This window comes from Harmonia axyridis, chromosome 6, assembly GCF_914767665.1.
Source record: "Harmonia axyridis chromosome 6, icHarAxyr1.1, whole genome shotgun sequence".
Classification (NCBI taxonomy): Eukaryota; Metazoa; Arthropoda; class Insecta; order Coleoptera; family Coccinellidae; genus Harmonia; species Harmonia axyridis.
This window is the reverse complement of record NC_059506.1, coordinates 31166203-31183700: the sequence shown is the minus strand read 5'-3', so window position 1 is coordinate 31183700 and position 17498 is coordinate 31166203. Positions and strand designations below refer to the sequence as shown.

Sequence of the window (17498 nt, the reverse complement as noted above, 5' to 3'; positions counted from 1 at the left end):
AATGTTATAGGACCTTCTGTAGTTGATGGGAACTTAAATTGAGGAAAATAATTGCAGATGCTACAAGATATCATTAAATCAGCTGCTCGTAATGCATATCTAGGTCTATGCTAGTTGATTGTCTATCGAAATAGTATGTGTCGGTTTGGTCACTTTCATTGCTCGTTGATACTACCGCTTGGCAATTTGATTTATTCAACTATTGGGATCATATCTCTGTATCTACTCTATCGAGACGTATCTTTGCCAATATTATATAGCATTTTGTTCGGGGAAACATCATTCAATAAAAAATAAAGGTTTCGTAATTATCTGCACGAATTCCTTAACAAGCATTCAACTGAATCTCCCATTCCTCCCGGTGTCATTGAATATCACTCCAAACCTCCCAAGACACTCTGCGAAAAAAACCTAATTTCCATCCACTGAACGTTTTCCTCCATAAATCTCTCCATGTGTCGCGAGTCGAGGCAGAACGAATTGGAAAGTTTTAATTCAAATCCACAGACCGAACGCTGGCCGTCATAATTTCATAACTTCATCTTTCTGTCTTGTGTATTCCCAGTGGCCTCAGTCTGCGCCAGAAAGCAGAAATTGCGGACTTATCTCGGTCGTATATCTGCGTCTGGTTGACGGCGGGCAGACTAAGGCCGTTCCAAAAATTGAATAAATCAAATCCGGACGGAACGCATCCGATCTATGGTCTGACGGATGGTCGTTCGGTCGGGTGGCCATAGAGTCGAGTTTCGTTCTGTGGGCGACGTACTTATCTCTCGAATTCTATTTTCTGGAACGAATTGAATCTATATATCATATTACAATTTGCCGGAATAGTCGACTATGAAATTTTACGAGTTCTGATGCTTGTGGGTTATCTTATCGACGATCTATCGTCTTTATTGTATTTTCTATGAGGAATTATTAATTTTATTATGTATTTTCTTATGGATTCCCCGGGTTTTGTTGGGATGGGGGAGATTTTATTGCTGATATTCGAGTACGTTTGTCAGTGGGTGAATTAGGCGCTGCAATATAAGCGAAAAATCTTTTTTGTTTGGGTTTTTCATAAAACTAAACTTGAGTTCATTCGGAGTTTGTTTTAGATGCGTTTCATCAAAAGTTTATTTTTGCTTCCGTTTTCTGTGTCGAACAACGAATGGAACTGATAATATTCCACAAAATTATAGCTGTAATAATGAGAAAAATGTCGTCAATTGCACTTTAGGAGGTTTCATATACAGGGTGTTCCTTAATTGGAGATACAAACGAAAATTACAGATTTAAGGTTGATTTTGAGCAGAAGAAGTCCCATAAACATGGTCCCCGCAAACGCTTTGTTGGGCTAGAGGGCTAGATAATCACCAACTCTTAATTAATTCATTCATTACAGCGTACTAACTGAATCTTTATGATAATTTTGATTTTCCTGAGTATAACTAGGGGATTGTGTGAAATTTTTTTCACACCAATTCACGCCAAATTTAAGTCGAATAATCTGTAAGGGGGAGGTGCTATAAGAAAAAAACTCAAAGAAATTAAACTTCAACACCCGTATCTCGAAAACAAAGTTTTTTTGGGGATATGTGTTTATAGGACTTTTTTTTTAAATGATCTGACTTATCGGTCATTTTCGTTTTTACTTCAATTTTATAGGAACACCCTGTATACTTATGTAGAGTTATGTGATCTTAAAGGAGTGGAAGGAGTGGAATAAACACATCAAAATGCACTTAAACTGCAAAGTTTCATTTCAATTGACTCAGTAATTTAGGAGTTACTCGAAATATAAAAGTTCATATAGCTATAAAGTGAAAACCATTGGGCGAAAACGTCCCATTGAAAAACATTACCAGCTTATTCAGGCCTCAAATATACCCTCAAAATACCAAGTCTCTAGATAGAGAGTTAACGTGTTTATTGTCCGGATTAAAACATATTAATATGGAAGCGCACAATTCATTCCCAGCTTTCACGTATAAATGCATAGGAAAAGTATAATTTGAGGCATAATTTGGCCAACCCTTCACTTTAAATATTTCGTAAAAGCCCATACCACCAATCAATATTCATCAACATCGAACATTCTGCACGATGGGAACCGACATCAAGAGAAGAAGCACGATCTCGAGTTTTTAAAGCCCAGTCGTGCCAAGCATCTTAAACCTAAAGACCCTACGATCGTCGAAAGCCGACGTACCAACCTAACCCCGCGAAAACTTCCTATATATACTCCCCAGAACCGATTCTTAAACCATGTGTCAAATTGAATTATACACCACGAATATGAAATTATGAATGTTAATCCTTCGGAAACATAATAGTTATTAAAAACCAATTTGGGCTGGAAATCGCTCGCAATTTGAAATAACTAACCTCGGCCCTGACATGTTTATAACTTTATCTGGGAACAAGATTATACACGGAGAGCTCTCTTAATAACTTAATATTTCCGAAGGTATAAATATCTTACAGGACACTCCGTGTATTTACTCTCTCTTTCTCTTTCTCTCTCTTGGTCTTTATCTCCGTCTTCGAGAAGTTCAGATTTACGAGAGAGGATACAAACCGTGTAATTTTAAATTGGCTGTAATCGAAGGCACAGTGGCGTCGATAGATAATGAAAAATTCGTAAGAACAAGCAGCTTCTGCTGATGGGTGTTCATTTCGGTTTTCTTCAGGTAGTTTTTTTGAGGAAATGATCGAAATTTTAAAAGTATGGACCTAATTGTTTTTCAGTTTCGTCATAATCTAGATATTTCAGATCATTCGGAACTACATATTGGAATTGGTTTATAGAACATCAAATGAATAAAATAGGTATTTCTCATTTATTTATCTAGGTACGACTTATACAGGGTGTTTCCCAATTAGACGGGAACCTTGAAGGAGGTGTTAGTATCACTCATTTGCTGTCGATTGTGCCATATTTATCTATAACTGAAAATCAACAATTTCCGAGATATTCGAGTTCTTATGTTCTTTTCAAAATTTCTCACCTTTCTTCATTTTTCTTAAATTTTTTCTACGTTGGGCAAGTTTGATTTAAATTCTGGATCATTTTCATTAGAATAGGACATGATATGTATGAAAAAAGCAAAACAATGCTGTATTAGATGTTGAATAGTAAGGATTGGCTTGATTTTCAAGCTACTTGGCTTGAGCTTGACTTGATTTCAAGACAAGCTCAAGTCAAGTAGTTTTTCAATCTCAAGTCAAGTATTTATCAAACAAGTACTTGAATCATATCAAGCCACTTGATTTTTTGCAGTTTTATTGTGTAGTGCCACATCATTAAAAAAATGATGATATGGGAAGCAATCTTGCTTCTATTTATTAAACTTATTGTATAAAAGAACCGAAAATATCAAGTTTTTCGAAATAGAAACATAAATTAAATCATTATCAATCATAACAAAATAAGAAATAATGAAAAAATAAAGTTTCTTAATATTGAGAAACCTCCAGGCTTTGTTTGATTTCATAATCTTCCATCCAGGATCTAAGACACATGAGGCATCTTATAGATTTGTCGTCTGATCTTTTGCAGGTTTCTGTAAATGTAAGAGCAGCTCTGGAAAATTGTCTTTCAACAGGAGCTGATGATGATGGAGTTGATAAAAAATCCTTGGCCATTTTGGCCAAGTTTGGAGAGATATTCCTGAAACTACCAAAATCTACCAATAGATTTCATAGAAATGTGAGAAAACTACTAATAAAGTCACTTAGTAGCTTGATATCAAGTCAAGCCAATAAATATCTTAAATCAAGTAATGTCAAGCTTGAGTATGTAATTTTTCACGAGCTTGATTTTCAAGTCAATTAATTGGTTAAAATGTCAAGCTACTTGGCTTGATGAATCCCTATGAATAAAAATCAGTGTGATTTGAAAGTTGGCATATGGAAAAAACAATAGTAAAGTTCCAATATAAATTCGCCTGCAACTTTTGGATTCCACTATTTATGTTTGACGAAATATTTTTAAAACTTGCCAAATTCTTTATTTCCTAAAAAAGTTTTCTTTAAAATGCAGGCACTAGTTTTGTTTCAGCAGATTTTGATTTGAAAGGGGAAAGAAGCAGAGAAAATAGTAATTAAATTATTATATATTATTATATAAATTATTAATAATGAAATTAATCGGTTAAGTCTTCCTTAAAGTACAAAATATCAGATGCGGCATTAGAATCTCGCGTGAATATAGAGACAGTGTTCCCATGACCGAATCAGAAAATAAATTTCTCTTAAAACCGATTCTAACAACATTGCTCTCTATACTTTTTCCCTATATTTGTTTGAACCTCGTTCGCCAAACAAACGTCAAATAGAAAAAAATCCCCTAAAACTCGCAGCATTAATTAAATCGTTTTCAATGCCACGCTGTTGGCAACACTGACACACACGATCCAATTCCAACGTGAACAATGTCAAACCCTGAAAAGTCACAATGAATCTATTTTATTCTGATGAATCATTTCCACTAGATTGCCAATTTAGAAATTCGTTTTACCGTGGGAAATTCAATAATGAACGTTCGAAAACAATTTCCACACATGGTACGGCAACATTTGTTGATTTCGTTTGTGTGTTGAAACGGCAGTATTATTTTCGAAATGAATTGGTTCAGCTAATGATATACGTGATAGAATTTAAACTAATGAATTTTCGTTTGAATGAGAAGGACATCTGGATTCTCAATATCGGTTTTCATTCAAGGACAATATCAATCTTTTTTTCGTTGATTCAAGTAGAAAATGTCAAATCATGGTGATAATAAAGAGTATTAGAATAACACTATGATAAGGAATCAAATAGGACAAAATTGGTATTACTCTCAGAGTGACAAACATAAATAGAGGGAGGATATGTCATTATCAGTAAGCAAATTTTGTCACCAACATGAACTATCAAATTTGACATGAAGCGTGCGGAAATGAAAACATATCAGTGATACGATATTTCACTCAATTCGCATGTTTCTTCACAAAGAACGCACTTCTTATGTCCCATAGTGAACTCAAAATTTATTGAAATAAATACCTAAATATATCAGAAATTCAGAAAACAAACTTCAAGCGCGCTGAACGACCTGAAACAACCGATGACAACAGAAGACCAAAGTTGCTAAACCTTAGATTTCAGCAGGTAGAATACAGAATAAACAGAAAATAATGAATATTCTGCTTATTACAAATTCGACAATTTGGAGAAATATCGGATTCCAAATAATCAAATTTGCATATTTAATCAGGAATCACTCAACTAAATATATTTCATTCATTTAATTGATTCAGTCCTTACTTCATATTGATTTGGTAAAAAATAATTGTAAACACTTACTACTTTCCACAGTTCTTAATAATTTACGACAATTGTTTCACCGTCTAAGCGGCTTCATCAGGGTTACATTGCAATGTAACCCTGTGGATTTGAAAATATATCACAATCCGACAGCGTAACCTAACCATGTTGCGTATACTCCCTCTATCTATGTGTATTACTCTAAGGTAAAACAATCAAAATTAAAATAAAAGTTTCAATAATTTTTGAAATGAAGAAGTTCATAATTGTTCGAATAATTCAATTACAGCAATTTTATCACCATTGGCATGTCCTTACATGAAAGATATGTCGATTGATTCTACATTAGAGTGTAAAATTCATTGTGTAACGGATATGATTTTCATACATTATTGAATTTTGTAGCTTTATAAAGACATCAAATAAATGTTTTGCTACACAGGAGCCCCTTCAGATTTTACATTTTCAATACCAATTGTAATTTATAGGATTCTAAAGTATAAGTATAATATCTGTAATTTTATTTCCGATTTAAAATGAATTTCCATCAAGTAAAAACCGAGTCAATGGTATACTTGAGTTGAAGATTAAGGCAAACAGTTTCGTTGTGGTAAAAATGATAAACCTTGACTCGAATCTGCGGCTGTTGTTTTATCCATTTAGGACATTGTTGTCTGTGTGCATGAAAATGCACCATATCGATTGCAACTTAGGTACTCCCTCCGTTACACAAGAATAATAATACATCTGATTCATAACTAGCATTCAACTGAATTGGCATCCAGTAAGTGACCTATCCTACAATTTAACATTTCCATTCAGCACATAATAACATGCAATTGAACAATAATTGTACAAATTGATAAGGGTAGTCATTACAGTTGTAATGGGACTTGTTCATCGCTAGGTGGAGCTACCGATAACCAATAGCTGAACGGACGCTACCAGCTTTGGATATGGTTCCGAAAGAAAATTATCATTTGGAAACAACGAAACCTGTAATTTTTAAGCAATATAAGTCGTTATATGAATTAATTCGGCTAATTTGAAGTCCAAATATTTTTTTAGCTCAACTATTTTTTCTGGAAACTGCATTCAAACAATATCATTCTTAAATTAGGGTTTTTTAAAGTCTACCAAAAAAAAATCATTGTTCCCCCACATGACCATATGTTTTTCATCTATTTTCTCTGAGACCTTCATAATATGACCTAACCTAACATTTATAGAAACGATTTTGCATGTCTATAATGGAATATTCCTACCATATCATTCCACTACATCGTAATCATTTATAGAAATCGAATCGGTTCTATAATTGAAACGATAATAACATAATACACAAAATTCGCATGATGACTATCAGTAGGGATTCATCAAGCCAAGTAGCTTGACATTTGAATCAACTACTTGACTTGAAAAGCGAACTCGTGGAAAATTACATACTTGAGCTTGACTTGACTTAATTTTAGAAATTTATTGCTTGACTTGATATCAAGCTACTTGATATTACTTGAGCTTGTTATGCATGCGTCGAACGGCATATATTTCTGCAATCTTGTGTGCGTTTAGACTGAATGAGGGAATTTTTCAAGCACCGAGAGACTGAAGCATTCGCCATTTTGACTTCATTGGTGGTCTTCTCACATTTCCATGAAATCTATTGGTAGATTTTGGAAATTTCAGAAATATCTTCTCAAAATTGGCCAAGGATTTCTCATCAATACCAGCATCTTCAGCCTACTTGGCTTGAGCTTGACTTGAATCCCTAGCATGGATTTTAAATGTATCTAATAAAATATTCATCCCATATCAATCTTCAACTTCATGGCAATCATTTATGGAAATCTAATGGGTTTTTCAATAAGTGAAGCGTTAATAATACAGTCCACGAAATTCACCGGACTTCATAGTGACATTAGTCTTGTCAGTTGTCAAAGTTATACCTGATTGATGATCCCCGGTGACATCACAGGATTATAAATTGAACAGTTCATTTCAATAGGCCGATTTTATAACGAGGTACAATGAACAAAGCGATAGATAATCAAATGGTTTGATTAAATTCGTTTATTAGTTCCGGACGCTTAAAGCAGAGATTACGTGCTGTTGTACACAAATACATAAATAAATAGTCGGTTAGTTTGTGTTGCATCGCTACTGCTTTGTTGTGTGTTGTCAGTGATACCTAGACTCTTTGTCTATTCAATTTCTTTTTCGTCGAAATCGAAATACTAGACACTATACTACACTATATTTTCAAGTTAAATGTGAGTTGAATTGATCACATCTTTCTTGAAATTTTAAAGCGTTTGTCTCCTCTATCGATAGGGTACTATCAAACGTTTTAATTTTAATTAACAGTTTTTATTTTCTGTTTGAATTATTTCAGTAACGAAGGTTAATATTTTCCTTGTTTGTAGGGATTCATCAAGCCAACAAGCTTGACATTTTAACCAACTACTTGACTGCTTACAAATTACGTACTTAAACTTGACCTGATTTTAGATATTTATTGCTTGACTTGATATCAAGCCACTTGATATTTCTTGAGCTTGATATGCACGCGTCGCACGGCATATATTTCTGCAATCTCGTGCGCGCATAGACTAAATAAGGGGATTCCTCGTGCGCCGAAAAACTGAAGCATTCGCCAGTGTGACTTTATTGGTAGTTTTCTCACATTTCTATGAAATATATTGGTAGATTTTGGTAGTTTCAGAAATATCTTCCCAAACTTGGCCAAAATGGCTAAGGATTTTTTATCAACACCAGCATCTTCAGCTTCTGTTGAAACACAATTTTCCAGAGCTTCTCTTACAGTTACAAAAACCCGCAATAGGTAAGGCGACAAATCTATAAGTTGCCTCATGTGTCTTAGATCTTGGATGGAAAATTATTAAATCAAACAAAGCCTAGAGGTTTCTCAATTTCAAGAAACTTAATTTTTAATTATTTTTCATTTTGTCATGATTTAATTTATGTTTCTATTCAGAAAAGTTGATATTTTCGGTTCTTTTATACATTGAGTTTAACAAATTTAACAAGTGTTTTTTGAAAGGTTTCTTCTCATTTCATTATTTTTTTATTGATGTGACACTACACAATGAAACTGCTAAAAATCCAAAAGCTTGAGATTGAAAAACTTCTACTTAACAAGCCAAGTAGCTTGAAAATCAAGCCAAGCCGTGAATCCCTAGATATTATGTAAGGACATCACTCGGGACATCACGTTCAATCAACTGCACCAAATTGGATAATATTTTTTTGTTGCACTCATTACTGTCATGAGGAGGTTTAAACAACAAAATTCATCGGCAAAAATCGTACGGAAAAGAAAAAAAAGCTTTCCTTTTTCTCCGACCGAACGAACAATCATAAAGTAAAATTTGACACTTTGAAGGATGTATTTTGGGTTGCCTGATAGAACGTGCGAAGCCAGGGCGACCAGTTAGTATAATATAAAAAAAGTTAATTTCAATAAAAATGTACTATGTAATTTTACTGTAACTGTTCTACCCCTGAGTATCCCATCATTAGACATCGAATTTCAACTTTCCTCTACACCAACCCTTGTTTCGTCAAATCCGCGTAATAAACTGATTAACTAAAACCATAAAAAAAATTTTACATCTCCCGTCTAACCAACTCCCACTTGAAAAACAACGCCATAACTTCTCCCCCCATAACTGAGACTGAGATCAGCCTAAAACCACCATTTTCCCAATTTTGCGCGCTCACCATGGTAACGGCGGAAAATCCGCTCTTCTCCCGCAGTCTCCAATCGACGTGGACCAAATTAAATTACTGCCCGGAATTCAGTTTGGCGGCCCCTGAAACAATATTCCATTATTGGCTGCAATCAATGTTTACTGCTTATTCGGTCGTTTATAATTCCAGTCCAGAATAGGGCCGAATCGGTTTCAATTGTTGGACGTGATTTATTCGCTTGGATACCCGGCATAGCTACTATCGCCACCTGGCGGTCGGTATCGGAACTAAGTTGGTGAGTATCGGGTATGGAATGAAGTCAGGGAATAATATTGTCCAAGAATTAGCTGGTTCTTCATGGGGTGCTTATGCCAGCTAAGGTTTCATCAATTCAAGTAGCTTGACATTTGAACCAACTACTTGACTTGAAAATCAAGATCGTGAAAAATTACATACTTGAGCTTGACTGGACTTGATTTTAGATATTTATTGCTTGACTTGAGATCAAGCTACTTGATGTTATTTGAGCTTGATATGCACGCGTCGCACGGCATATATTTCTGCAATCTCGTGCGCGCTTAGACTAAATAAGGGTCCTCGAACGCCGAGAGACTGAAGCATTCGCCAGTGTGACTTTATTAGTGGTTTTCTTAAATTTCTATGAAATCTGTTGGTAGATTTTGGTAGTTTCTGAAATATATTTCCAAACATGGCTAAAATGGCCAAGGATCTTTGATCAACGTCAGCATTTTCAGCTCCTGTTGAAAGACAATTTTCCAGAGCTGCTCTTATAGTTACAGAAACACGCAATAGGTTAGGCGACAAATATATAAGATGCCTCATGTGTCTTAGATCCTGGATAAAAAATTATGAAATCAAACAAAGCCTGGAGGTTTCTCAGTATTAAGAAACGATATTTTTTTATCATTTTTTATCTTGTTATTATTTATAGTGATTCAATTTGTGTTTCTATTCCAAAAAAGTTGATATTTTCGTTTCTTTCATACAATAAGTTTAAACTATAACAGTGTGTTTTGCAAGGTTCCTTCTCATTTCATCATTTTTTTATTGATGTGATACTACTCAATATAACTCCTGAAAAATATAGTCTCTTGATATGATTCAAGTTCTTGATAAATAAATACTTGACTTGAAATTGAAAAACTACTACTTTACTTGAGCTTGATTTGGAATCAAGTCAAGCTCAAGCCAAGGAGCTTGAAAATCAAGCCAAGCCGTGAATCCCTTATGCCAGTACTCTTTATACAGCAGATTTGGCCTTGGTATCTTCTGCTGCCGAATACTGTTGTTCTGTTTCGTTCAATGGTGCTGATGTTCATAAAATTTATGCACAGCTTAACGTTTCTATAAGAATTATCAGTGGAACTATTAGATCTACACCTTTTCATTGACTACCATTGCTATCACATATACTTCCGCCTCATATTCGTAGACAGGTCTCAGTCAAGAAATGTTGGGAAAAATTTCATTTCTACCCGAACTTATTTCCAATTGTATCTTACCTCCCAGATACTAGAACTGCCAAATTGAAGTCACGCCAACCTAATGAAAGTGACAAGGAAATTTGGCGTTCGGAATGGAGTTCTTGTAATGTCTTCAACAAAGGACTAATCATTGATCCTTCAGAGAAAGTTTTAGGTTTCAATCGTCCTAGGAAAATTTGGTGTATTTTGAATCGACTTAGGACTAGTCATGGTCGTTGCAATAGTATGCTCTTCCAATGGCATTCTATTGAAAGCCCTCTATGTGAGTGTGGTGTAGAGAAACCACTTGGTCCAAATTATATATTTCAAGTTGGTTTCCAAGATTTTTTGTTGGTGGACCACTGGTAGTTCAGAAAAATTTAATGAGAAACTTCACTACAGATCTAAGTACTTTTGGTTCTTCTTTGGTATTAACAATTCTCCTGTTCTCTTCAAGAAAATTCAAATTATTATAAAGATCCAGTTGGTATGCTGTGATGAATGAATTGACTATAAGTTTTGGTGTTATTTACCCTCTCTGTAGCGAAGATCAATAAAGATTCGATAAACTGGTATAATCATCACAAAAAAGTAGGACTAAAAGGAACACCCTCTATTCCAAAAACAAAGTGTTTGTTCATAGTAGTTCTCCCAGAAATCTCTGCTTTATACCTCCAATTCAGGAACATCATGTGTATGGGATAGTTCTACCAACTTAGCGGGAAAAAAATCCGAAAATCTCTTCAAAGGGGCTTTTCAAATAATCAATTCCTAATACTTTAATGACATACCTGATACACTATCGGTTAAATTATCTAAAGCAAAATTGCAACTCTGAAAACCGATCAAGAAACCATTTTAATAACCGCCTACACCTATAAAGTTAATCAACAGCGTTTATCAAATCCCCATAGGCCAAATATTCATGACTGCGGATTCGATCAAGGACTCTTTTATTTGATCTCAATAACTTCATTGAATGTACCATATAATCATCAATCTATTCTTACATCGTTTTCCTGGAATATAGAAAAGAGTTGCGAGAAAGTTGTAAAGATAGGTGGTCGATATAATGATGGTATCTTTCAGTTCCTCGTAGAAAATCACGAAGCGGTTACGTGATGGAAAAATTCTCAGAAATACTTCCGGTCCAATCGGTTTTCATTTGAAGTTGGAATGTTTTTTTATAATTTTTTTTTGGATCGATAAAATTTGAACTATTCGACAAAGTTTCCATGAAATTTTTCGATTTGCTTTCGTTTCTGAGTTATACCTATAAGGCTTAAATTCAGCAAGAGTGGCGATTTTAATTTTTATAGTAATAAAGTCTGTTAATTCAAGTTCTAAGGCGGATTTTTCCTTCATTCCAGGAGGTTCTGAAGGAGGAGAACAGGATTCAGAGAGTGCAGCGTCGAAAAGAAGAAGAAGTCGGACCAACTTCAACAGTTGGCAATTGGAGGAGCTCGAAAGAGCATTCCTGGCTAGTCATTACCCCGACGTCTTCATGAGAGAAGCTCTAGCCATGAGACTGGATCTGAAAGAGAGTAGAGTAGCGGTAAGTTGACAAAAAAAGTACTACTGTAAAGATCAAATTTATTGGGAATACCTTATTTTTGATTATCCAGCTCGAAGGACTATTTGGTCACCGGATTTTAAGCGCCGTTCGTTTATAGGTCAATTCTAATTGCAACACCCAGAAGGAGCTGTTAAGTTTTTAATTTAATGTTTTTGGTGAAACAGAGATAGCATAGCAAGGAGTAAATGATTGAATTTGGAGAAAATAATCGTGAAGGTTTTTTCTTGTAAACAGTTTTTGTTACACAAATATTGTTGTCGTTTTTTCAAGTGTTTTGAATTTTACAAAAAAACAGCTGTTCGAGGAGATCCAAAGTCGATGTTGAGTAGTGGTTAAAATGCCTAGAGCACGTGTACGCGAAATTTATCGCCAGATAAGTGAATTTGAAAGAGGTCGAATTATTGGTCTCCGGGAGGCGGGGTTGTCATTTAGAGAAATCGCTAACCGTACGAACAGAAATCCAACTACTGTTATGAGATGTTGTCAAGCTTCGTTTGATAATGCCTTAAATTGAAGAAGAGTAGGCACCTGACGTCGAAGGGGCACAAATGAAGTTCAAGATCGACGTCTAAGACTTATTGCCATAAGAGACCGATTTGCGTCAACTCGATATTTGGCTGGTGAGTGGTTAGGAGAACAAGGCCATCCTGTAACTGTCCGAACGGTTCATCGCCGAATAAGGTCTTTTGGACTACAGCATTATCGACCCCATCTTGTGTTACCTCTGACGGTTGAGCATTGCCCAACATGATTAGAGCGGTGCAGAGAACGTCAACATTGGAATGTGGAATGGCATCAAGTCGTCCTTTCTGATGAATCTCGATAATCCTTGGGTGCACATGATGGCTGAAGAAGGGTAAGACGACATCGGGGAGAAAGACGTGAACCTCAGTTTTATGTTGAGCATCATGTACACCGGACAATACGCGTTATGGTATGGGGTGCTATTGCACATGCAAGAAGGCCACCTTTAGTCTCTATTCGAGGTAACTTATTTCAGTAAGATAATGGCTGACCTCATGTTACCAGAGTTAGTTTAAACTTTTTCGAAGCGATCCATGTGAATCTTCTGCCATGACCGCACAGATCCCCCGATCTTTCGCCCATAGAGCATTTTTGGAACATCATGTGTAGAAGGCTTGGAAATTTACCCCAGCCCTCACGGACTTTGGCGGCTCTGAGACATGAAGTAGAGAAAGCTTGAGATAGTATCTCTCAAGAAGAAATAGACCATCTTAATGCATCAATGCCGAGACATGTTGGGGAGTGTATAGATAATCGCAGTGGGCAAACACATTATCAACAAATTTATTAAAAAAACATTGTAAATCCTTCATGTTTTTCTCCAAATTTCAATAATTTACTCCTTGTTATACTATCTATGTTTTACTAAAGAAAAATTAAAATTTAAGCAGCTCCTTCTGGGTGTTTCAGTTTCTTTGTCAATTAGTATATACTGGGAATACCTCATCTAATCATGGAACACAATTCCATTACAAGTTCTGATGATTTTTGAGTAATTATCGAATGAAGATTTTGTCGATTATCCAACTCGAAGGACCATTTGGTCACCAGCTCTTAAGCGCCTTTCATTCATGCACCAATGCCTACACTGCATTACCATCTGAAAGGGAATCCCTCATTCGCACGTGATTACAGATAAGGCAAAAAACATGCAAAAATGGTTGTGACTAATTAAAACGGCTGCATATACGTGAATCACAGCCATTCCTCTTCATCGCATTTCCAACAATAATCAATTAGAAGGAACAACAGTCAACACAACCATGCAACACCTTGGCGGAAGCACACATTCACTAAAATTTATGAACATCCACCCCACTCCCCCTCGTGCAATACGTGGCAACCCCGCACACACATGAAATCGGCATAAATCAGTAGAGTTGTTATCGCCGTGTTCACGCACTAAAGAAGCCATCCAGCCAACAAAAGGAACACGTGTCGGCGGGGCTTTAAAACCAACCCCGAACATTGCTCGACTCTACTAATCTGAATATAATTATGATTGTGGTCTTGATCCTCGAACCTACCACGTATTAATAGGAAGTTTTGATGCGATATATTAAAGGAGAAGAAGTGTAATAGCAAAATAATAACCGCACTTAAATTTTATTTTATTCAAATGCGAGGCACGGAAATCTGTTATAAAAATGCAAATAGCACGTTCAATTCCGCAGGAATTGTAAGGGGACGGACTGGCCCGAATGGTCTTTTCAACTTTTAACGTTCGTTTGGAATTTGTACAGATTGGGTTTTAAGTGTGGGACGTCTCATTTAAGGGTTCACGGCTTGGCTTGATTTTCAAGCAACTGGCTTTAGCTTTACTTGATTTCAAGTCAAGCTCAAGTCAAGTAGTAGTTTTCCAATCACAAGTCAAGTATTTATTTATCAAGTACTTGAATCATATCAAGCTACTTCATTTTTAGCAGTTTTAATATGTAGTGTCACATCAATAAAAAATTATGAAATGAGAAGGAACCTTACAAAAAACACTTTTATTCATTAAACTTATTGTATAAAAGAACCGAAAAAATCAACTCTTTTGAAATAGAAATGAAAATTAAATCACTATAAATCATAAAAAAATAAAAATTCATAAAAAAAAAGTTTCTTAATAATGAGAAACCTCCAGGATTTGTGAGATTTCATAATTTTCCATCCAGGATCTAAGACACATGAGGCATCCTATAGATTTGTCGCCTTACCTATTCCGGGTTTTTGTAACTGTAAGAGCAGCTCTGGAAAATTGTCTTTCAACAGGAGCTGAAAATGCTGGCGTTGATGAAAAATCCTTGGCCATTTTGGCCAAGTTTGGAAAGATATTCCTGAAACTAGCAAAATCTACCAATAGATTTCATAGAAATGTGAAAAAACTACTAATAAAGCCACACTGGCGAATGCTTCAATCTCTCGGCGCTCGAGGAATCCCCTTATTTAGTCTAAGCGTCCACGAGATTGCAGAAATATATACCGTGCGACGCGTGCATATCAAGCTCAAATAATATCAAGTAGCTTGATATCAAGTCAATCAATAAATATCTGAAATCAAGTCAAGCCAAGCTCAAGTATGTAATTTTTCAGAAGCTTGATTTTCAAGTCAAGTAGTTGGTTAAAATGTCAGGCTACTTGGCTTGGTGAATCCTTAGGCTCATTTTAAAACGGATTGCACGATTTTTATAGATTTTGGTATGCAAGGATTGTTTGATATGGCCGATAGTATGGTGGTATTTACATTGTTGTCAGATATTTCCTTTTACCGGAATCATAATGATTTTTGTTATTTCAAACGGATCACTCCGCTTGCTTGGTCTTTGAAGTATGTTCTTAGGCTTCCATTTGCCCATGAGCAAGTTTCATGATGTAAGCCTACAGAAGTAGAGGACGACCTTCTAGTCGGTGGACAGATGACATCAAAAGAGTGGCTGAAAACTGGATTCAGATGGTGCAAGATCGAACAAGAAAGTTTCAATGCAGTGAGGCTTTCGTTCATCATTGGACGGGATAAGCTTCAAGATGATTAAGTTCCATGATGACGAGCAGACCCCTGCCTCATTTATGCATCGATAGTGTCGCCTTCTCGATGCAGCTGTCCTGAAAGTGCTTGTGTGCTTTTGTCATCAAAGTTCTCTTTTTGTGTTGTAAGTTTTCGATATCAGTTTTGCTCCATGGGATTATACCGAAAGATTGTTAAGATGTTGAGATTGAACATGCAAATGTATTGATGTCTCTCGTCTAGCTCTTGCTCAGGAGGTTTGTTTTCAAAATGTTTCTAACTCTCTTAATGAACTCAGTCGTTAAGTTTTCCTTCATTCTTTGATGGTTTTTTCGTCGTCATCATTGATATGTACTTCTCCTCATTCAAAGCACTCAACACCTTTTGAAGTCATTTTAAAAACACTTGTTTTTACTTCAACAACCACAAAAATGTTTGTTTCATAGATTGTGATATCAGTTTGAGAAAAAATTTCGTAAATGTCGAATAAAATGGAATAATATAAGCTTTTTATTGAAATACCAACATTTTCGGCTGTATAGACCTGAATAAAATAATATATCTTTTTGAAAATTGCCAACTACGATGAGTTAGATCAAGTGGTAGTTCGAGCCCTACAGCTGCATGAAGACTGTTTTCAGTTGGGACCCATTACGGTCCTGCGTCAGCCGTTTTTCACCTCATCTGGACGATTTTGTCAGTTCTGATGAAGTCATTACGTGATCGTGCAATTTTTCCTCCTCTATCAGGAGTTTCCGACGTTGTTCATTACCTACAGTCTGGCTTTATTTGAATAATTATTATTTCACCCTGCGATTTGAATATCCATTATAATCTATCACAATCTTAATGCGGTTCTCAATCGGCCTACATGTGTACGCGATTCTGTGTTATTATTTTCTTTGATGTGTTGATGAACGCCCTCTGTGTTCGTTGCCGGCATGAGAAATGCGTTTGTAATCGGGTTGCGGTTGTTAGAAAACAATCAGGAGAGAAGGAGAGGGGGGAAGTCACGCTAGTGACAGTCTGGTCTAGACTGCTCTGTGCAAGCTTCTTGGGTGGACTTGACAGGATGTCATTTTGTGCAAAACATACATTGGGGCGTTTTTGTTGTGATTTCTTGGAAGAAGAAGAAAAAGAAGAAGAGTGGAGTTAGTTATTTCGAGTTTTGCGAGTTGTCGACGGAAACTAGGAGGTATCATCAGGTTTTTTATTGGTGACAACTCTAATTGGCTGTTATGAAGGGTGTGTCAATAAGAATGCAATGTTCAAAGGTTCAATAAAACTTAATTTTCTGTAGTGAAGGGTTTTAATGTTGACACATGATTGTTCAATTTTTTGACAGTGCCCTCATAAATAATACATTTTTTTGTTAACTTCAAACTGATCACACTCTTGTGACATATAGAATGACCAGTAGGAAGGTGGAAGAGAGAAGGTTTTCCAAGATAAAGAATTGGAGGCATTACTTGATTAAGACTCGTGAAACGCAACAAGAATTGGCAGGATCATTGGGAGTGACGCAAGAAGCCATTTCAAAACGCCTGAAAGTCATGGGAATGATTCAGAAACAAGGAATTTGGGTGCCGTACGAGTTGAAGCCAAAAGATGTTGAACGGCGTTTGTTTGCTTGTGAACAGCTGCTTGCAAGGCAAATACGGAAGGGATTTCTGCATCGCATTGTGACTGGAGGCAAAAATTGGTTCATTACGATCATTCCAAGCGCAGAAAATCATAGGGATGGTGGAACCAGCTCGGCGTAGTGTGTTGTTGGTTGTTAAAACTGACTGAAACAATCACAGGCGATCTTAATCTTACGCAATTTATGCATTTAAGCTGAGCAATGAAAGACAAACGGCCGTAATACATCGAGAGACATGATAAACTGATTTAACAGCATGACAATGCTTGACTC

General features: G+C 36.0%; 1 protein-coding gene across 3 annotated transcripts in view; it reads left to right on the top strand.

Annotated features, from left to right (window-relative positions):
• The window catches only part of LOC123681755 (homeobox protein unc-4), a 174873-nt gene that overhangs the window by 146948 nt on the left and 10427 nt on the right, over positions 1 to 17498 (top strand). For all 3 annotated transcript variants that reach the window (XM_045620029.1, XM_045620027.1, XM_045620028.1), the window contains exon 2: positions 11864 to 12048. In XM_045620029.1, coding sequence (XP_045475985.1) covers positions 11864 to 12048 — 185 coding nt within the window. The remainder of the gene's footprint in view (positions 1 to 11863; positions 12049 to 17498) is intronic.